Source organism: Rhamphochromis longiceps, linkage group LG4 (genome assembly GCF_057381845.1).
Source record: "Rhamphochromis longiceps isolate RC_006_pf linkage group LG4, R_longiceps_female_GT1.1, whole genome shotgun sequence".
Taxonomy (NCBI): Eukaryota; Metazoa; Chordata; class Actinopteri; order Cichliformes; family Cichlidae; genus Rhamphochromis; species Rhamphochromis longiceps.
The window spans coordinates 31,528,614-31,551,568 of record NC_140560.1 but is presented as its reverse complement, the minus strand read 5'-3'; the positions used below and the strand labels follow the sequence as shown (position 1 = coordinate 31,551,568).

Sequence of the window (22,955 nt, the reverse complement as noted above, 5' to 3'; positions counted from 1 at the left end):
AAACAAGAAAGCTTCAAATTCGGAAGAAGCCAGAGAAGAAGAAAAAAGTACTACTCTATTAATAAGAACTGTGACACACACAGTCACACACAGAGAGGGAAAAAGACCAACAAAGAGTAGAGAAGAGAAGGAAGCCGGAAGAGATACGAGTGAGAATAATGAAGCTCAATGTGTGCAGAGTTAGAGTTGAGTTTGAGTACATCTGAATTCATGCAAACCTTCAGCCAACAGAACACAACTGCTGTGTATTTGCCTGAGCAAGTAAGGCTTCACATCAGCCTAGAGACTGATCAGCGACCCCCTTTTAACCCCAGGTTGCTAGGGAAAAATGTCTATTTCCTGCTCAGCTGGTGAGTGGTTGTTGGCTGATGCTATGTGAAATAGGTCACAAAGAGATATACAGTCTGGAAAACCTCCTTGCCATTGCTTTGGTTGCAAAAAGACTGCCAAAGTTACCTGTCGTTTGCATGGAAAATGCCAATTTATCTGCAAACATTCTTTCACCAGTTGTTAATACAAATTTTTCCCTAGCGGCGGCAGTTATCAGGGAGTCGCAGAGGTGACCATATCCCAGCAAACTAAATGTTGTGCTCTACTCTTCTTATGCTCATGCTTTCTCAAAAATTTAGTCCATATCTGGTAATCATTTTTGATTTCACCTTTAGTTTGGCGCCTTTGATTTTAAGCTTTTAAGCTTTTGTGTCTCACATTCCTGAGCCACATTCCTTAGCTTGATTTCACTTTCAAATCAAATCCATATATCTGGATTAAATATGGGTTTCTTTGCTCTAAATTTAAAAGAAAGAAAAATAAGGGACCCAAATTTTTTAAGTTTGCAAACTCCATAGTGTAGTAGTTTACACTTCCACCAGACAAGGATACACAAACCCCTCAATGTTAAATTAGGACGGGCATCTGGGATAAAAACTTTCCCAAATCAAACAAGAAGGTAGAAACTGTAGTGACCTCCTTGTAAATAAGGGTCTGTAACAGCTGGTCACCCATCAGAATCAGCTGATTCTTTCTTTACAATACTTTTAGCATATCTAATGATATTTAAGAGAATATGAATATTTTGGGAGGTGTAGGTTGAAATTTGCTGCTTTTCGATTAGCCTTAGTTGTCCCAGCTTTCTTTGACAGATTGGCAGCCTGTCTAGGATGTACCCCACCTCTTACCTATAGCAGCTGGGATAGGCTCCAGGCTCCCCACAACCCAAAACCATCACCCTGAAGTGGATAAGTGGAAAAAAGGATGGATGGATGTCAAAATTTGAAGCTAAAACTTGGATATTTTTTTTTAGCAAGGATGTTTTTTTCTCTTCTGACTGTAGTTTCTTGTTAAGTGTTGAAACCCGAATACAAGCAGCATCAAGCTACTGATTTAAAGCTGCACAATAACAAAGTGAGACAACATCTCAGAGTAATGTTACACACAAAACCAGCAAACCAAATAAATCGTATGACTAGGATTATCCAATGAGAGAATCTAAGCGAATATGTAAACAGAGACGATGTTGTGCTCAACCACCAGGCATCAGGAAAACCACAGCGCTTTATCTTTTCCCAGCATCCTTAGCTCATTAGCCTCCTGATAATCTCTGTCCCATGATTTCACCAGACTGTCAAAACAGCCTTCCCATCTGAGACCGCTTACAAATAGCACGAAACACACCGTTGCTGTTGTTGTTGCGCGTGCATGCACACTGCAGCACTGCGGCCTGGGATGTTTGGGAAACAGAGATAGAGGTTAGTGAGTCAGCGCTCAACCTCCAATGAAAAAAAACAGCGATCTACCGTGTGTGTGACCTGCAATTCACAGTTCATCAACTCACAACTGCAGCTTTGATGGACGGTACCTGGCCGGCTGTCATTTACAGTATAAACAACAGAGCAGCATTTCTGAGAAGTTAAATACAGTGAGCAAACATCATCTCACTAATAAGCAAACACAACTCTTCTTCTTTTTCTTCTTTGGATGCTTTAACATTTCGCATCACACCGAAAAAGAAAGTTACGTTAGCGCTCTTCAGCCATCACGTGTAATTGGAGATTCATATCATGAAGACACACTGAAACAAAAATAAACACAATTTCTGATGTTTTCTAATCAGCCTGGTTGGTTGAAACTAAAAGGATTTTAATGGGCTCGTTATGCATCCACTTATGCAATCAGTGCAAATGGTGCATATTATATGATGAGAGGGAGAAGTTGGGTGGTTATATGGAAGTTATGGAGGAACAACCTCTTTTTCTTTCCTATTTCTTTACCTTTCAGTGCTTCCCCTCACATGACTCATCAGGATTCTCCCGATTTTGTTATCTTCCCTTTTTCTTTACCCTTCCTCCACCCTAGTCTCTCTCACATTCCAGTGCAATCCCCGCTGTTTGCAAAAAGAAAAAAAAAAAAAAAAGAAGTGCACAGCTGATGAGAGCAAGATGCATCGCTCCATATAGTGTTCTGCAAACACACACTCGCTCTTAAGACAGCTCTCTCTTTGCAAAAACAGAACATGTGCAAGAAAAGTAGAACTGTGCACAGTCGACACCGAGACGAAACAACATGCAGGATCAGATGATGTGAATGTAAATCAGTCACACAGGAGCCCTTGGTTAACCCTTGTGCCCCCCTGCTGCACACAGTGACAGGCGTTCCCGCCTGCCTCTTTAGCCTCTTTACTGGGGGCCAAGTGTGTGACGAGTGGGGCCCCTAACCTCTGAACCTTGACCCTGAGTCAAACCTCACCCTGAGCTGCTGCCTTCAGACTGATCCTGCAAGCAGATACAGACAGAGTCAAGTCTGCATTTCCAAACAAGACCTGGAGTGCTCTTCATTCTTCAATATGTCAACAATAAACCCCTCATGCAATGTAATGTGCTGTACAACAGCCTCATATTTTCCTTTGCAGAAACAACACTTCGAGACACACACCAACACAGCGTCTTTGTAGGCACAAATACAAAGAGGTACTGACGCATGCCAGACCATCGACAGGCTGAATCTAATTAGCTCTCATCTGTTTCTGAGAGAGAGGCTTTGTTTTACACCAAACCTCCCACCGCCTGCCAGTCAGACGCCACAGGAAAATCTCCCAGTTGAGGCACAACACAGGCCGAGCGTGCCCTGCAAGAGAAGGGCTAGGTAGGTATGAGATCCGTCACTTTTCACCCAGCAGAGCGTCTCACCAGTGTGTAAATAATTAGAAATTCTCTTAATTCTTTGGCCAGTTTCAGAGAACAGCAATGCCTCCCAGGAAGCACAAATATCAAGTTATTTGATTATGATGGTTTATATACAAACTTGAGTTCCACTTCCATTAAACTTAACCAAGTAGTTTTGGGCGTCTAAACCTACCCGCTGAGTGAAACTGAACATAAATAGCGAGTGAAAGCCCAATAACAAAGCACAAAACACAAACAGGAAGTGATCTGCAGACTTATGACTTGTGCTATCCTGTAGTTCTTTAAAAATGAACTCTTATCCCTCACTGTCCAGTGCTGCTGAGGCTCTGCAGCAAGAGATCTTGTGGATCTCTACAACTCCCATAGCACCGGGACAGAACAGCAGTATCTGCATCCTGGGATGAGAACATGTTGCACATGTGCACAGAGCATCATGCACACCCTATAAAAGTCCTCACCTTTCATCCACTGCATAATAAACAGATACAAATGTAAAATTTTTAAAAACAAAACTAAACCAATTACTGATGCTTAACCGTGGCAGAGAGAAATGCAGACTGGCTGACTACCTACAGGAAGATCAATAAGGAGCCATTAGTAGCAGAAACACGCCTGCTTTGCAGAGCTACAACAGCTGCTCCCCTTGTACCACAGCAAACAAGGTCAATGATGACTGATGTCCTTCGCCTACCTTTATACCGGCTGGCCCATGTTTGTACAACATCAAGGACTTCCTCATGCACACATGGGGGAGAAGGCCAAATTAAAACTCTCCCAGAGCTAGTTTTCAGACTGGCCTCAATGCCAAAAAGCATCTGTGCGTGTCTGTTGTGTGTACGTTTCATGCACCTGCGCACAGATTATGAGTTTTAGGTGTAACTCTGACCCTTTAAGTAGGATGTAAACAAGCAGGAGTGGCTAATTTTGCGAACACCTGTGTGCTTGACTGTGTCTGAGTGTCATTAACATGTGTCAACACACACACAGACTCACAGGGTTAATAACTGTGGACGTGAGGTGTGAGAGCAGCGGTGCAGCTGTTGTCTCTGGGTTAGAGGAATGCAGCAGGGGTGACGGCGGAGGGGAGGAGGTGTGAGGTACGAACTGACTGATGTAGGATGGTCCATTCAATTTAAGTGATTTTCTTTTTTTAATACAGCGCCAAATCTCAACAACACATCCTGCAATAACACAGAGAAAACACAAACTTTACTTTACAGTGTGCTCTGTGTAGCTTCGCCGATATTTTGGGTACTGCTTGATTCTGTTTGATTCTGTGGACAATCCTGTCCCATAATGCAATGCACAATACAAGCAAAGGAATTACTTTCGTGGCTGGAATAACAAAAACAAAAGGTGCACAACAATCGTGGAACAGCTTTAATGAGAGATTAATGCATTTTGGGGCTTTTTTTGTACAGTTTCCTGACTTGGCTTATCTTTTGACTCCACTGTTAACAATTGAATCGCTATATTAAACAATTTAATTGCAATATATGGTGTAATAAAGAAATATTCACAGCTTATACGTCGTATTAGCCTATGAGTTGTAGTATTAGTACATTGCAGCTGATCCTAAACATTTTTGTTTTACCATCCTCAAAATGAAACAATGTAACCAAATGACTAAAAGTACAAATATCGATACGATAATGTCATCCTATCACTTCCTCAGTACGAATACTTCGGATCCAAATGTGGATATTAAAACTTGAAGGTCCTGTTAGCAGATTCACCTACAGATGTGACTCTGCTTCATGGTGGCGGTGACACTTACCACCTGTTTGACGGTAAAGTGAACCAACGTTTACTTTAACAGTACAGAGCAGTGAATGAAAGCAAAACGTTTTTTGGAAAATGCATATTTTGTAAAATAAAAAAAGAAGTCCAAGAAAGCCTAACCGTTTTGAAAATCTGTAAAATAGTCAGGACTGCAGCATCTGCTCTGCGATGTGCCTACTACGTGGTGAGGCCATCTGCTAATGATCACTGAAATGCTTTCCTCTGCAGCCTCTTACAGATGCTTTCAGTTAAGGTTGCCTTGACCAGGAGCTGATCCTGGACCTGCAGACTGTTCTGTGGTCTGAGGTCTGCAGCCTCTCTGAGGTGGTTGTCCTGTGATCCACTGCCTCTGCCAGAAGAGGTTTTCTCTGAGGCAATGAGCAACTTCTGAGACTGGACCTCAGTGTGATAACTGTCTCCAGATCAGTAGAGAGAACTGAAGGATTTGCACATAATAACAGCTACAGGGTGATGCTGCGTTAGTCTGCAGTGTATCAGTGAACAAACACAGGCGTGCCGCAGGGACAAACGTGAGCTTTAACATCGACCAGCTCAAGGCAAGATTTTCATAAAAGTGCTCTCATGTTTCCCATCATCAACATATTCCAGCATCACGTGGCACAATGCAGCATTAGACATCAGGAGTGCCGCTCATCCTGCCCTCTTCCCCCTCCCTGCTCTCCGCTGCCGGTATCGATCTCACCCGCAAACGCTGCACTGCTACATTAGAGCAGAACTGCTAACAACATTAAACCAGTCCCACTGGACAACATCATAACTGCTCTCATCACACAGACACTTTCCACCCTTCCTCTTCTCTGTGCTCGAATGTTGGAGGAACACACAAAGCCTGATTCACTTTGCGCCTCATTTTGACAAATTAGACATTTTATTAGATTCTAGTGTCATCCTGCATCTCGTTAAGGAATAATGTTCAATTGTGTGCTTGCCAATACTCGGGCAAGAGAGGAGAACAATCCCGATCATTTCCATCTGTGCTGATGGATGTATGCGACTCATTTCCTGCACCATCGCATAAAAAAATAAATAAAAAAAACACTGCTAAAAAGAAGAGCAGGGTGTTGGCTGAAGCACAGGGTTTAGAACAGATCAGGGACTGAAATGAGATGAGCTGAACTCAGCACAGAAGCCTCTGCAACAAGAGACAGCTAAGGCAGTCTTTCTGAGGGATATCAAACCCTTTGAATTTTATGAGTTCCTGTTCATTTCAATTACAGTTTTATGTGGGAACACGCACGGCATCAAAGTGTTTCATGTTTTACTGTGATACTACATAACAGATAAAAGTGAATTCAGTGGGTCTGAAGGGGCTTTCGCAGCTCTGTTGCAGTGACATAAAACAGCAGAGGCTCAATCAATGTGCGACCACACAAGAGGAAGTGTTGCTCTTTGCTGGAGGTGATAAACTCTGCAAGAACAGAGAGGAGGGAAAAAATGTAGAGCCGAGCTATAAAAACAGACAAATTCCTAATTACAGCAAGACTGAGCGCGCCGCGGAGTGACTGCGGAGGTTGATTCCTTCAGAGCAATATTGCAACACACGGCAGAGATACTGGCAAAGGTAACCTCGTCACCCTGTCAAACACACACAAAGATGAATGAAATTTACCAAAGAACAAAAGCAAATATCTGCTATTTCAGGGAGATAAGGACCCTCAGAGGTTAAATCTGAGCAGACACACACAGCACCCGGCCAGTAAACCGAACGCAGCTGTGTAGATCAGGAATGCACAAGTTGTTTTTCTTATATTAATCTGTAGTCCGCATTGAGCCGGCTTTAAAAATGCATGCACACTTGGTGCCATGGGAGTTTGGTCTGGGATCACTGGGTTTAGGAAATAGTAAGACAGGTTTTTCGCTCCGAATTCATCCATAGAAATAAATAAATAATATTTAAAGACACTGTCATTTTTCAACATACAAGGTTAATGTCAGCTTTTCAACCCAAATAACATTTTTTTTCTAAACTAAACCAAGTAGTTTTTGGTGTCTGAACCTAACTGCTGAGTGGAAGTTAACATAAATAGCAACACAAAGTGCAAAACACAAACCAACCAAACAGAACATGAACTGCAGTCTTCTGACTTGTGCCACCTAATGTGGATCCTGTAGCTCTTTAAACGTGAACTCTTGTCTTTCAGTGTCCAGTACAGCTGAGGGGATCTGTACAACTCCAGCACCGGGGCAGAACAGCAGGGATGAGGTACTGCTGAGAGGGCTCGGAGCCTCGTGTACTTAGCAAGCTTAGAGAGTGACAGCGGAGGTTGATGATTTCAGAGCAATATTGCAACACACAGCAGAGATACTGGCAAACATAACCTCGTCACCCTGTCAAACACAAAGATGAATGCAATTTACCAAAGAACAGGAAATATCTGCTAGTCCTGCATTTTCACCGTGGAGCCATATCACACAAGATGATAAGGACCCTCAGAGGTTAAATCTGAGCAGACACACACATGCAAGCAGACCTCTCCTCTCACATCATGACTTCACTATGAGTGCTTCAATGCACAGCTCCAGAGCCACACCAACAGACATCCAGAGCATTGCTCAGGAGAAAAAAACAACAACTTACCATTGCATGTATATCTCTGCAGGCTTAAAACAGCTGCTGTAAGTGAGTGATGGTGGCCGCGGTATCTTGTGATGCTTATTGAGACCAAGTCACACCTTTCCATCTTCTCATTTACTGTTACACCACCACTTCGTGTGTCAGCAGTCATCTCCCACCACTTTACAGCTTATTTGTAACAGATTAAAAGCAGCAGACCACCAGTTTTGATTAAAGGTAGCATCCCCTGATGGAGCTAAATCAATTAAGACTCCCCATGCAGCCAAATCCGCGTGATTAATATGTTTGATTTATGAGGAGAAGCTCGATACTAGTGGAGGAGTGACGCACCATCCCCATTTGGGACGTCCCGTCTGGACTGACAGCTCCTCCGCGTCCCGATGCAGTCCAGACGCGGACAAAAGACTGAACCCACCCGGGCGTAAAATGGGACGTTCGCTTTCGTAAAGCGGCTGATTAAATTCATTTCTTTGCGCACCACTTGCGTCCACAGCAGCGACGCAAAAGCTGCAGAAAAACTCTGATCAAACACTTATTTCTGTACAGTATGACTGTGAGTGTGTGTGTACACAGTGGCTATGTAAACTACAGTTAATCCTCTTAGGAAATCACGCTCTCTGACCGGCCCGAGCGCGCACCGCTCCACAGCGCAATATGTCCAAGTATCAATACCTCTAACGACAAGTAAGGAGCAGGACCACACTGTCAGCTCGGCGTACTTACGTGGTTCTCAGAGTAGGGAGGTATTCCAACAAGGCAAAAAGCAACTCCATTCATTGGACAGCAGAAACTGTTTGGCTGCAACGAGGAGAGGCAGATTTGTTGCCGCACAGGCAGACGGGGAGCTCTGAGGGTAACAATGCTCCAAACACAAACTTATATATTCGACACTTTTCCAGCTTCCTTCCTCCTAGAAGGAAAAAAACAACTCCCAAGTCTTTTCCCGTTGTTTGGGGCAGTCCGGTGCGCTGCCCCTCCGCCTCCTCCTCCTTTTCTTCTCCTTCTTCTTCCGGCAGACCGCATCAGTTGTACATATCTAAGTCCCTGCGAACTCGCCCTGCCTGGAAACTGACTGTAGCGGCATCAAAATACAAAGAGGGGGTGCACAGGAAGCCAAGAGACTCCGCCTTCAAAGTAAAGCTGGAGAGAGGAATGTGTCCAAATTCCCAAATTCAAAGAAACAACTTCCAAAAGAAAAATATTTCTGGAAGCTGTAGATAAACATTAGTGCTGTAGTCATTTATCGTAAGATTTAACAGTCTATTTTTATTCGCTGGGGGGGGGGCAATTTTGGACTTGCCATCAATAGAAATGCTCTAAACGTGGATGAGTTTGAGAGAAGGTATCTAGTCGATTTAAAGCCGTTTTTAAGCTTTTATGGTTGCTATCTGCACCGGAAGTGAGCTGTTTTAGAGTACTAAACTTCACACGGAGAGAGTCAAATTAAATGAGGGTGCGTTGGATAAATCTGTGCGCTCCGCCCTGCAGACGCGAAGCATGCGGGCTCCCTCTGGCTGTGCGCTGAACGAGAGGAGGGCTCCAAGCCAAAAGCACACCCAACACAGCTCTGATCGGAGTACCTTAGAAACTGAATTCGAGTACTGTGAAAATGCAAAAGCAGCGCGTATAAAAGTCACTGTGTCACAATAATTATCGGTGAAATTAAAAGTGAAACCTGACAAACTAGATCTAACCAGTGTTGTATTCTTATATGCAACACTTTTATGCTCCATCATTTTGATGTGGTGCTATTTTAAAAAGTTTTATGTCCTACTAAATATTCAATTCACTGTATAAAGATGGACTTAAATTTAAACGCACTCCTATAATCTGGAAAGTGACTGTAAATGTATAGTTATTACACATTGCTTTATATTTTGCTTTCGAGGAGCCAGACCTTCTTGTAACTTTTACAGTGGCCTTGAACAACAGTTCTCCAGGCTTTCAAGTTTTCCTTTTGGCTTTCCAACTGCCATTTCAGTCACTTTCAGTCCACTCCTTGTAACTGAGGAATTTGTTGTTGTTTGTTAAACCACTTATCGCTGACCTATGAAGTATAAAAACAAAACATACAATATGAACGTCCTATTTCTTTGCTGAACCTATGAAATGTCAACAATAACACAGTCTGACACAGTCTGTCCCTTAAAATGTCTAAAACGTAAACTACAGTAGGCACTACAAGTATTTGTCTGACTCTACATTACGTCTTATTGATTAAATTGTACCAGGAGATGCCGGACTAGAGCAGCGCAGATACTGAAGGACCCGTCCCATCCTGGCAACAAACTGTTCCAACTTCTGCAATCTGGTAGAAGGTTCCGCATCTTCCGGGCAAGGACAGAGAGACTCAAGAGGAGCTTCTATCCCCAAGCCATCCGTGCCCTAAACACACACACCCGCCCTCTCACATCATCTATAATTGACTGAGTCAGGACTCTTCCAGACACTAAACCAAGGCACAATGTACATTTCAATTCCTTTAATTTTAAATATGTTTATATTGTCTATCCTGTAAAATAGTCAGATGTCTATTCATATCAATGTACAGAATTCACCTGCTTGCTGCTACTACTGCACATTCACCCAATGTATATACTACATTATATATATATATATATATATATATATATATATATATATATATATATATATATATATGATGTTCTTCCTCTACACCTCCCCCCAAATTTTTTTGCACATGTCGAGGAGCGTGTCAGGCTACATTTCACTGTGTGTTATACTTGTATAACTATGCATGTGACAAATAAAGAACCTTGAACCTACTGTGAATGTTGTCATAAGGGAACCAAATCACCTCTGTAACCCAAGGTGATGTGTTCAAACCCACAAAATACTCACTTTACTCAACAGAGCTCAATTAAACAGCACATATTCAGATTTAGATAAAGAAATGAGTGAGTCAGTTTCTGGCATTTTGCTTAAACAAATAGTTAGCTGCCTAATCATCATAGATCACACAGAAAAGCAACCTCCCAATGAGTATTTACTGTAAAATTAACCACAGGGTTGGGAAAACAATGCATTAGGTATAATTTCAGGAGTAGCAAGAATCTCGGGAATGTGGATATGACAGAAAAAAAGGCTAAAGAAAGCCTGAAAGGATAATTCATTGATAGCTGTTCTAATTCTTTTCCCACCCAGAGCAGTCTGTGTATTCTCGGAAAAGTGTTGAGATTTGTATTTTTGGATGCAGTTCATGTGAATCAATAGATGTAGTCAGAGGAAGTTTACTCATAAGTACAAAAGGAAGTGTAGTCTGCCGCCAGGAGGATACAGTGTAACTACATATGCTCCATGGCATCATATAAAGTGCAAATAAAAACTTCAGCACGAGCTATGGATAAAAAATAAATACAATTTTTTAAAAAGAAGATAAAATTGTTGAGATTGGGGTCTTTGGCTGCTGTGATGACTCAAAGCTAGGGGTGGGGGGGGGGGGGGGGGCGGACCCATGTGGCTGCTATTACTCTGAAGGGGTATGAGTATCAGGGAGCCACTTCAAAACCTCCTTGCCTGTGAGGAAACCAACTGGAATCATAGTGGGAAAAAGCCGCTTACGGGAGTCTTCCCACGCCAAGAGCCACAGCTGCCAATTCAGCTTTCATCTCTGCATGTCTGCTCAGTCTCCATTCATGGACTCCAACCTCTGCTTCAAGCCTGCCTGGAGACACACAATCCCTGCCAAAAGCTTACAGGGGACACTCTTCGAAAGCCAGAGCTATGACCTTCACTCATCCCTCATTTGACACAGACAATTACCATATGTGTCCTAAATCCACCCCCAGGTTACACATCTACAGCGGTCAGAGTAGTTTCAGTGAATATCAGATTGTCTGTAAATCCACCATGGTGGAGCAAGAGACTTAGCTGGAGTATCCCCGTCTTAAGGTGGGAGAGAAGGGCAGATGGTCTCCGAGAGTAAGAAGGGTAATGGTGCAGACGGTCTGGTTCACAAAGCTTGGTTTCTGGTGTGGGAAAAGGGGGGTTTCATGGAGTGTGAGGGATGTGCAGCTGGACACTTTATATCTTAACTCTGACCTGGGATCAGGATCTAACTCTGCAGCCTCTTTCTGCGGTCAGTATGTTTTTAATTCAAGCAATCGGAGGCATAAATCAGTCTTTGCCGTGACATTCTTCTGTGGGAAGAGCGATCCTATGTTGGAGACCCCTCCTGAGTTGGGGCTTGTCCACATCTTATCCCATATTGCATGCAGATCCACAGTCACGCAACACATTAATTTCCCTGTCAGGCAAGCAAAATGGGCTTTCTATTATTGATGGCTGCTGGTAGGCTGAGAGTAAAGAGGTGCAGCAAGGGAGGGAGGGGGAGAGAAAGATTTGTGTACTTGAGGGGCTGTGTGTTATATCTGAGCAGGTGGCTATAAAAGGTTGTTGTTGAAGGACAGGAAGGAGTAGTAAGTGCAGGCAGAAGAAAGCGTTTTTTTCTCCTGCACTTGACGGCTAACACATCCCTGAGTCGGGCTTACTCACTGACACACATCCTCAGGCGCTGGGTATGTCCCCCATGACTGACTGAGTAAGCCCCGATCTGTGACTGTGATGTGAGGCGACACCCCTCCCTCCCCAATCTCTTTCCCTCGAGGGTCAGCTGGGGATGAGCAGAGAGCATCCAGAGCCTCTCCTCAGCCGTTACATAATCGCGCACACAGCCCGACGCCTTGTGGGACCAACCCATAAACAACCATCATCCTATTTGCTCGCTCGACCGCTCCCCCACCCCTCGACTCCCGCCTCCCTCCGCTGGCCCGACGCTGCCTGGCTGAGGCTGTAAAGGCGGCAGGACGGATGGATGGAATGGTGGGTGGGCATTCCTCATACCATTCTAGGCCACCTCGCACAGCTTGTGCACTAGGATGCTACTATTCATTGTTATCACTCCATTTATTCCAAGCTAACCCCGCCCAGTCCTCACGCCCAAGGCTTCTATCTCCTAATTCTTTCATATCTCCTCTATTTCACTTCACTTCCCCTAAGTTACTGTGCCCAGCCTCTCAGTAAATGTCCGTAACGCCCTCTGCACACGCTTACTTCATGTCTGAGGAGTCTAGTTGCCAGAACTTCTCAACATCGTTCTCCTTAAGCTTCTACAGAGTCGCTCTATATCTGTCTCCTTGATACTGTTGCATTTAATGATGGTACTTGGAGGGTTTTCCTACTGCTAAGAGCCAAAAGGAAACATTGTGGAAATCCTGCCAAGGTACACTATCTCCCACTCGCTTTCAAATCTATTATAAAGAGTAACCATCTTTAAATCCTTGTTTCAAATGTAATAAAAGGCTGATTAACATGTTCTCGGTTTGATAGCGTGAAACATGACCTAAAAATTGACCTCCCATATGCTTGCGCTGTAGTAATTCTCTCAGCTGCTCATTGCTAAGCACATCTGAACATATGTGAGCGTGTGATTGCAACGTGGGTGTCAAAGATGAGAAAGAGACAGGTTGAAATATTTATGTATGTGTGAGTAAGATGTAGTTATGAAAGCAATTCTGCTGTATGTCTCACTCTGAGACATAAAAGCTCCCGTGGCACTCCTTTGAAGGGTGTTATGGGAAGTTTGAGAGGGAGAGCGATGACCCCATGGATTCCAACCAGAGCCATGACCCCCACCCCCCCGCCCCCACCCCCGCATGACAGAGGAGTCCTCTTTGTCTGGCCGGACAACTGGCACGAGAGGAGGAAACAGCTGACCAGGCAGCTTAAACGGACAGAGAGGGACTGTAACTGTACCGCATACCGCTACATAAATAAAAGTAGTTAAACACCGAGCCTGAATTGCAGCCTTTGCCGCAGCTTTTGTAATCGCTTGATGCTGTGCCAAGCGACTGAACCCCATTCAGAAGATGCTTTCTATTCACGCTACACTGATTTCTAAGAGCTTCATTTACAAAATGATGCAGACCTTTCATTTGTGCTTTTGGATTTTGTAGCCATTTTGCAGCAATTGGTTTCCATTTATTTCTGCATGCTTAAAGAGATTGACACGGATGAATGTGACGTCATTTGTAAGTGGTAACGGGGTTTACAGGAAGTGTTAGTAATGTTTTTATTAATATGGATAAGCATATATAGACTAAGATTGTGCAATGGTCATATTTCAGTTCCCAAAAGTTGCAAGCTATTCCCTTTTCTCTGCTCATTTCCTGTCATTCTGCACTGTGCTTGTCGAAAAATAATAAACAGCCGTTTTCCCAAATGAACTTCAACTCTGGGAGAAACATTGTTGCCCTTCCTCACATCAGAAGATAGTCTGCTTCACACTTGTTCTCACTATTAACCTGCTCAATTTGAATTCACTATTAGACGGACCAAGTAGGTAACATCACAGGTATTTTGGGAACTAGGTGCTAGGGATGGAGCGTAGTCACGACTGTTGAATTACCAGTTCGTTTGATGCCCCTCTGTCAGGTAATGCCCAGAAAGCTTTAGGTTTACACCAAGAGCAGAGGGAACAACAGCTTGGCACACTGAAAGCTCATTGTTTTGTTTTGTTTTTGGTAGCTATGGTCAGTAACGAACCTCCTTGATATTATAACATAGCATATACTCTTTTCCTTGTTTCTCTATTGACCTGTAGGCCTCCCTCACCCATCTCTACATTTCACTGTAATCCCCACTCGCTCTTGCAGCTGCCTCGCTCATTCCTCTATAAACAACTAAAGGCCTGTGGGCACCCAATCTGCAAAGGTAGAGACAGGTTAGGCTCAGAGCTTTTGTTGCTGGAGCAGACATTGAGCTGGGTGTAGGATGGAGAGAGTGACTCATTGCAGACACACACACACATGCAAGCCACACACTACTGCTAGCCTGGGGTTTACACTGGACATGCTGATACGCCATATCCTATAGTGCACGATCCAGTTTCCACTGCAAAAAGAACCCTTTGTATCAAAGATAGAGGTTTATGGGTTTTTATGCATATAAGCCTTTTGTAAAGAGAGTTTAAGTCCCATCTTCCTGTACAAGCTTATACATTATCTCATCTCCACTCATGAACTGCTGGGCCTCAACTTCTTGGAGTTTTCTTTTTGATACAGAAGCAGGCCTTAACATGGAGACAGCTGATAAGAACAGCCATGCGGGAGTGTTTGAGATAAAGGAACAAAGAGAAGGAAATGCCCAGAGTCTAACAAGAAGACTAATCGATGTTCAGGTGTTAGTGTCAGTACACATGAGTGGAGAATTAGCATCCTGAGATCGCCAGTGTGTCTCCCCATCAATTTATTCCTCAAAGTTCCAGACAAATACAAAAAACAACAAGGGCTGAAATAGCTTCCAGGGGTTTCCACTATTTCTATAAATGGCCACTGTTACTATAAATGCTTGGCACACATTCTTCAAAAGGACAACCTCTTCTTTTCCCTTAAATCTCTTCTGAGAGACAGAGAAATAAAATAAACAGACACTCATGGTTCCAGTAGCAGAGCACGGAGTTTCCTTCCTGCTGGCTGAACGTGTCTGCTGCCTCTTTACCTTTCACAGATCTTTTTCCTCTCTCTCATATCACTTCCTGTGGCATGAGGGAAAACAATGGCAATGAGCTCGGACGATGAGATATGTTTTCCAGTCACATTCGGGAATCAGTGAGTGCAATATCATTCAACATGTTTGCATCAGATTTCTCTGCTGGTTACCGATGAATCAGTAGGATCCAGAAATAACTCGTATATTAATAGAATGACATAAGCTCCAGATCCAGAGGCAAATGTTTGTTCCTTATTTTCATACCTTTAAAAAAAGTCCTGTAACTTAACGTCACATGGTCACATCCTTAGACTTTAGTATTTTGGGCATCTTAGGACGACTATTTCCTTCTCCTAAAACATTTAGGGGATTAAAGTGTGTTTTGTCTTTGGATCTGAGTCTTTGAAGTTAATCCTCTGCCTTCACAGAAGCACTTATTACAAAAAGATGGAGCAAGTTTTACCATAAATAACTCAGTTCAGAATAATCAAGCACCCCCAAGGTCTTCATAACTTATAATCTACAACATAAACATCATCAGACTTTCTGAAGCAGCAAGAAAAATCGTCTCAAGGACCTTACGGCCATGACAGATCTGCTTTGTGGTGCACATAAAGCCACACCTCTTGCAGTATATACAGTAAACTGAATAATCCCGTACGCTTGAAGGGATCATACCCTAATCCCAGCATTTCTCTGGCCTTAAAACTCAGAGATAAGTTTGTCTAGACATGGCCTTAAAGGAGGGTGTTCTCATTTCGGAGGAGACGTGAGACCGCACAAGAGAAACGTTTTGACAGATTTCTAACCTTCAGAGAGGTCACCACTTTTTTAATATAAACATCTATAAGTGCTTAAAACAGTTGGATCACATGTGTTAAATGCTTTTGTCACGTTTCTGAACTAAAGTCATAGACTGAGATAAAAGGAGTGGATTTGCTCACTTGTAAAATCTTTGAATTCAAAAGGAAAGTCAGCGCTGTTTTCCAAAACACAGATCACTAATAAAGATGTTGATCTACAAGTATTAACCATAAATCTGAGAATGAGGGCAGTGCTTTTTATAACAAACTGAGATGTGACGCTTTTTTCCTGCAGTGTTTAATGGCCAAGACAGAGAGGATTATATACTTTGCTCGTGGAATTAATGTAAATGTGCACCATCATCATTGTTAATAACAAAATAAGCAAACATCGTCTTATTCTAGGTTGGATTCTGTAAAAGGATAACCATCTGTTCCTTTGCTGCTCACCACAGAGATTTCCCTAAATAGATAATCCTCGCTCCCAACCCTGAAAGATAGAAACTGAGCCACAGTGGCATCTGGATGCCACAAGGGGGCTCCATACCTACAAGAGATGGTGAGATACAGTATGAGGGTGGAGAATAAAAACAAAATTAGGTCCTTGCATGTATCTCAGATGAGCTTTTCATTTTATTCCCATCTACGGGGTTTCATGTGATTTAAAGTGATGACAAGGATTTTAATGAGCCCTAAAAATGGAAAGAAATATGTGGCCATGTGAGAAACGGGGAAGGGAACAGTTTATTCTGGACATGAGAGCCACAAAATCTGAGTCTGAACTCATGATGTGATAGAGTCGGGTCATTGCGGTGAATGAAGGAAAAGTTGGACAGTACAAAGGAGAATAGGCCAAGAGGTCAGCGGGTCATGAAGCTCAGGTCATTACTGATATGCTGCCGTGGCGCCCAGTAACTTTAGAGCATCCATTTAGCTTGTTAGATGATCAAAGTAATGAAACAGCAGCTGTTCATTACAGACTGACATACTCGTGCAGCACCTCAACCACTGAAGTCAGCTGCTCTGAGACTCAAGGATGACAGAGCAGGAGTGGGAATAGATAGGGAGTCGAAAACATGTCAAACTGATAACTGAGCACGCCAAACAGGCCCATTAGGTTAAATTGGACTCAAATGGCTTCCTAATTGGACGGTCTCCCAATGCAACCGATAAACCTCATTCCTCTGTTTTGGCTGGTTTATCCCTGCTCAGCTGCTCTCGTCCCGTGTCATCATCCTGCCGTTCCCTGGCTGGACTGATGCAAAGTGCTGCTGACAGGAAGGGCTTTAGCCACACTGGCTAACCTTTGACCCCTGCGGGAGAACGCCCCCCCCCCCTCCGCTTCTGCCATCTGCATTCATTGCTTGCCACTTAAGTGCATTGAGGTTGAGGTCCTAAGCTGAGCGGGAGATGTTTACTTGCTGGAGATGGGTGTCCTACTTTCTTTCACGGGACAATCTGTGCATTGTTTGCCTGCTGGCCTCGAACAGTTGGTTATCTCCAGCCTTAAAAATTCAACTGAATTAAGAACATGAGCCCTGTGCTAAGATACTCCACATGCACAAACAGCTCTTTATACCTGACATGAACATGATATTTACAATATGTTTAAATGCATTTCTGCATTTTAAATGTCTTAAAAATGAGTTGAAAGGATTTCTGTGGAAAAATAGAGCCTAGAGAATAGATACAGATCTAAAATTTTCTCTTTGAAAAATCAACGAGCCGCTTCTTCTAGACTCCCTCAGAACAAGTTAATTTCTTTTGTATATTTAATCAAATTGTGCGAAATGTTACCTTCATGTTATGATAAAATTACTGAGCTACATCTCTCAGTATAGACACAGAGGTGGGTCAAAAGCTCACACTTCTTCCAAGATGTTGGATGCCTAAAGGAAAAAGGCTAACAGTATGCTATTATGCACACATTTCATCATATTCAGGCTCAAAGGAAAGTTATAGAAAAAATCATGCTGGAAAAAAATCCAAATTTAAGCTTCGGATGGTGACGCTTAATGTTGATTTAAAATGGGTTTGATGGCCGGCTTCTGTACATAAAAATTTACAAGAGATTGAAAATGCTGGAAATGATAAAACACCTTCTGTTTGTCTCTTCTGACTTCAGTCTATAGAGCTTCTTTTACTATGACAGCAATGTTTTTCATAGCTTTGATAAATATACTACAGCCACCCACCCATCAATTGATTTTCTTAATCACTTATCCAATTCAGGGTCATGGGTAGGTGGGGGGTGGATCCTAATCCAGCTGGCTGCCAGTCTTTTGCAGAGCTAACAATGAGAGCAGACCATTGTGCTGCTCCACATATAACTAATGAAGCTGACTACAGGTTCTGAGAGGTTCTAGTTTAATTTTTTCCTTTTATAGATTTGGTTGATTTTACATGAAATGGAAGCCTGCATGAAAAGTATTACACTGATAAGCATGTAGTAGTACTAGAGCCTACTTGCTGCTGCAGAGACTGTGCATAATATGGTGACAGCCATTTGTACCATAAATGTCTGCAAGGAACTATGTACCTCTGTGAACTCTGCTTTCCTACAGCAGTGTGGATATATGTCATTGTAACTCCCCTCCACTCAGTGTTACAGAACTCATACTGAGACCAGAGAAGCTCTAAACATGGGTAAAAATATCAATATAAACACTGAATGACTGTATGAATGAATAGCATTAATTATCTTAGCAGAATGCAAAAACGCTGCTGACAAATTCTGGGTCTTTCACACTACTTCAACACACAGAAAACATAACCAGCTATAACAAGCATCCATAAGAGGATCTGCCGCCAGACAGAGGTCCCGACTCCTTGCTCTGATAGGTCAGGGTAGGTCAGAGCTGTTTTTGTGGCCGTGGTTTTAATATCACGTCTGGTGACTGTTCGATTTCAGCTTGGATGCAAGCGCACATTCAAAGTTTATCTTTAACAGTCTCTCACTGTTTGCTGCCCCGCGGTGAGAAATTCTTCAGAGTGCAAAGACTGAAGGGCTGTAGACAGGAGGCCTCGGGGTGCCATGGGTGGGACATCAGATTAGACCACCTGTTCTACCATGAAGCACACACACACACACACACACTCCTTCTTTTTCTTTATCCATTCCTCTCACACATTTGTCTTTTACATTCTCTCTCACTATCTCATTTGTAACCTAATAAGACCCTTTCTTCACTAACACGCACACACACAGGCACACACACTTTCACTCTCATAAAATATCTCCCTCCGTGGCTGCTTTGCCCTGAGCTAATTCTGACTGCATTCCATTTCAGTCACATCTATGGGAAACAGACAAAGCAATTTGCCAGATAACTCTGGCTGACAGCCACAGGAACTTACACACACACACACACACATAGATATATATATGCACACATATACACACTAAAGTTACACGTCGCCCAGCCTCCTTTACTGAGCCTCCAGGGAGCTGTACTCAGACAGCAGCACAAACACAACAGCGTCACCCCTGTCCACATGAATGTGCCTCATCCAGTTGTATCAGGGATTCCCTCTGATGTAGTGACACACTTTTAAATGTATCTATCATGCTCTGCCTTATTTTCTGTCATACACAAACAGCTGCAGTTGTGGTTGCTCATATTAAGTTTCACATAATAAGTTCAACATATGTGCAAGTAGTGCCGGTGAGCCAAAAGTATAATTTTTTTTTTTTTTGGGGGGGTTTCATCTCTTGGATTTGAATGATAATAAAAAGATAGTGGGTATCCTTAATATAGCCCTGTCAGGCACACGACTAAGACCGCCTGCTGCACCAAGAGTTAGTTTGCAAGATGCAGACAATCAGAAGAGAGTTGGCGTAAAAGGAGACGAGCTGAAACAACTTGTTTTAGAGTGGAAGAAGTGTGGGGGAGTGCACCAAGGCCTAATATAAAATAAATAAGGTTTACTTTAAACTGTGAATCCTGCAAATTTACTCCAGTGGAGTCCAAGGATGTTACAGTAGAAAGAGTGATGTGGTTCTGCGTGATGGATGCGGTCATGCAACTCCATCTCCGGCCTTCGAGTTCGCACGCCAGCAGTCACCACAAGCCCTGCCCATGTCTCCCTTAATGACTATTGATCACAAAGCACTAATGACCCACGCTGATTTGCAGTTAGTCTAATAGTTTAATCATCCTCATGGAAGGAGGCGCTCTGAACTAAGAACATTTATAAGCCTATAAAACCAGAGAGTGCAGTGAGGATGAGGATCGTGGCAACACTCGGACACAGAAGAATGCATCGCAGACGGACTCTGAGAGTAAGAGGTGTCCCGCTGCTGCCCTGGATTCTCTCTCACAGGCGCTTTATCTCACAAGCCTTTTTCCTGTCCCTCACTGAGCCTCTGCCCTCCTTATCACTGCGAATGTACATGCGTGTCCTTCAATAGACAGCTACAAACAGAAAGAAGGACAAAAGCGTGTGACGATGCCGTGTAAACTTTGCAAGCCTTTCGATGACTGCAGTAAAGCCCGCATGCCTCTTTTGCATCCACACGGTGATATTAGTGCATGCTGAGGCTTCCAACTCTCACTGTATCTCTAAACGTTTCTCAGACTTAGACTGTGTACCAAGAACCATCTCGCGGCTGCTTTACTGTAAACACACCCAGGAAACAAAAAACAACAGATAATGCTTCACAGTCATGTGAACAGGAAAGTGCTACTGTATAATCATACATTACATCACAATATAGTCCATCTATTAAAATGACACTGACCCAGCTTTAGCACTGCACCAAGGCCACGCCGTGTCAGCATTTCACAGCACTGCGGAGTCTTATAAATAGTTTTTGTTTCCTGTGATCTATACTGCACAGTAAGTGACACCATTCTCTTTTTTTGTCATTGTTGTTGCAAAGGTGAACTGATACTTTTCATGAGAATGTGTGTGTAAGACTTGGTTAATAAGTCATACGTGACATTTTTAGGTCCTCCAAACACATCGTGAGCTCTCTGTTACTACCTGAAGTTTGCTGCTTGGGTTGCTAGCTTATACCCCTGCCTCTAAGTATATCTCCACCCACAATAACAAAGACACTCTGACTGTCTGGCTAGCAGCAGTCATGACATCATCCCTGCTGTACCAAGGGGGCTAACATCACCCCAACCTGAGCAGGCAGACACATACAGGACAGGCACGCCCCCACCCATGGACAGCATGAATAATTAACCCCGAGGCAAGGGCTGGGCTTTGGGTGTGTCACCTATTTACTCCGTAATCCCTCCTCTTCTTCATCGCAAACCTGATGCTCACACCAGATCCCCTCTCAGGAGCATAGAGGACGCAAAGCAACAGAGTGAGACAGGGGGAGGGTGGACACGGGGGATGAGGTAATCAATGAGCAGGAGACACATTTGAGGGCAATGGAGGGGAGATGCGAGAGGGAGGGAGACTTGATTGGTGTTGCTTCTTGTCTCTGCTCCTCTAAACCATCCATCATTTTGCTAAACTACCAGCAGCTGCTCGCCTCCACCGTGGAGACAACACCAAAAGACAGCTGCAGCAATCAGCCTGCAAACAGAGCTCTGAGAAACAGGTCATAAAATACACCAAAGCAGTCACAAACACTGTCTGTTTAGGGCGCAAGAGAGGGACATTCGACATGCATCAAGTTACAGCGCTGAGTAAACATGTGGCGCAGGCGATGAGACCTATTGCAAAGGCTGTGACATGAGTACACAATATTTCGGCTTGCCTCGGTCTCTATCAGTAACGCTCTGGATGTGAACACTGTTGCACGACATCCCATCCCCTTACTCCTTCCTGTCTGACTCTAGGTGAAGGTGCCACTCGCTTCACGACATGTTATCCTGTAAAAATCAGCCACACCCCTGTTTTCATTCTGTTCTGTTGCTCATCTCCAAAGTGTTCACCTAAGATATGAGCCGGTGATGTTTTGAACTGTGTCATCTCTCCAGAGGCCTGCCACTTGCCGGTGGCGACACCTTTGCCGGCCCGGCCTCTCCCCCCCCTCCCCACCCACTCAGAGTGAAAACCAGCTCGCCGGGGGTGAATCAGAAAACACACACCGTGGGTTCGGCAGCATGCTGTGCAGTTGGTTTTTGCCTCGAGGGAATGAAAACAGTTGTGATGCATGTTATGAATAAACCAGGAGCCGCTGCTGCGTCTGCGCTGCGTGCTTTGTGTCAGAGAGGTGTGGATATGTGGAGCACATTAAAGGTGGTGTTCCCCTTCACTTCCCCTTCACTTCCTCCCCTCCTCCTCATCTCCATCCTCACCTGGTCCATGATTTCAACGAGTCTCCTCCCTCCTCCTCTTCCCAGTCATGGCACAAGATCACCGGCTGCCTGTCTTCTCTCTTTTCTTTTCCTGGTTTAGTATTCCCAGCAGAAATGCAGTCCTGCTCTCGTCACACAGGCGAGGCAGCCTGGCAGCCGAGCGCTGCTGCTGCTGCTTCGCCTCTCCACACAGGCATAACTCTGTCTCTGAGTGTGACAGCCTGAAACATCCAGCTAGACACTCATCTTTTGTCCTTGTCTCTGTTTCCTCTTCTTCCCCTGCCGCTCTGGGTGACAGCTAGAGGGGAAACAGTGTGCACGTCCAATTCTCGCCTCTCTGCTTGATGGCCACACAGAAGGAAGAGACTCCCGCTCTCCGCTTTCGTTCTCTTTCACTCGTTCCCTGTGTACGCTGGCCTCGCCTCCTTTCCCTCCCTCTCCCTGTCTCCACTTCCCTCCTCTCCTTCCATCTCCCCTCCCCCTCCTGCTGCAGCTGAAGAGAACCAGAACAGCAAATGAGCGAGAAGAAGCAGCCGATAGAGGAAGGCGGAAGGCTTGAGATTGGCTGCCGGGAGCTCATGTGACTCCTAGCAGAGGACCCTCTACCAGCTGTCCAGCTCATGCTTCCCTGCAAACCTCTGTTGCCATTGACAACAGCTGCCCGTGCAGCTCACCAACCACAGAACCCCTTCACGTAAAACCATTGGCTGGCAGGATTTATGGCCCCCGCCTCCTATTGTGAGGGGAGCATGTTGGGACGTGTAGTCCAATCTGTTGTCAGGATCTGTTGGGCGTTTAAGAGCAGATATCCCCGTGCCCC

At 44.0% G+C, this 22,955-nt stretch overlaps 1 protein-coding gene across 3 annotated transcripts in view; it reads right to left on the bottom strand.

Annotated features, from left to right (window-relative positions):
• The window catches only part of arhgap23a (Rho GTPase activating protein 23a), a 67,516-nt gene extending 44,987 nt beyond the window's left edge, over positions 1 to 22,529 (bottom strand). The window contains exon 1 of one of the 3 annotated variants that reach the window (XM_085404527.1): positions 22,136 to 22,529. In XM_085404527.1, the coding sequence (XP_085260653.1) occupies positions 22,136 to 22,144 (9 nt within the window). In that variant the 5' untranslated portion in view covers positions 22,145 to 22,529. Of the gene's footprint in view, positions 1 to 8,283; positions 8,612 to 22,135 lie in introns of those variants that run through there. The other 2 variants (XM_085404522.1, XM_085404515.1) reach the window with 2 other exon arrangements.
• Positions 22,530 to 22,955: the final 426 nt, after the last annotated feature.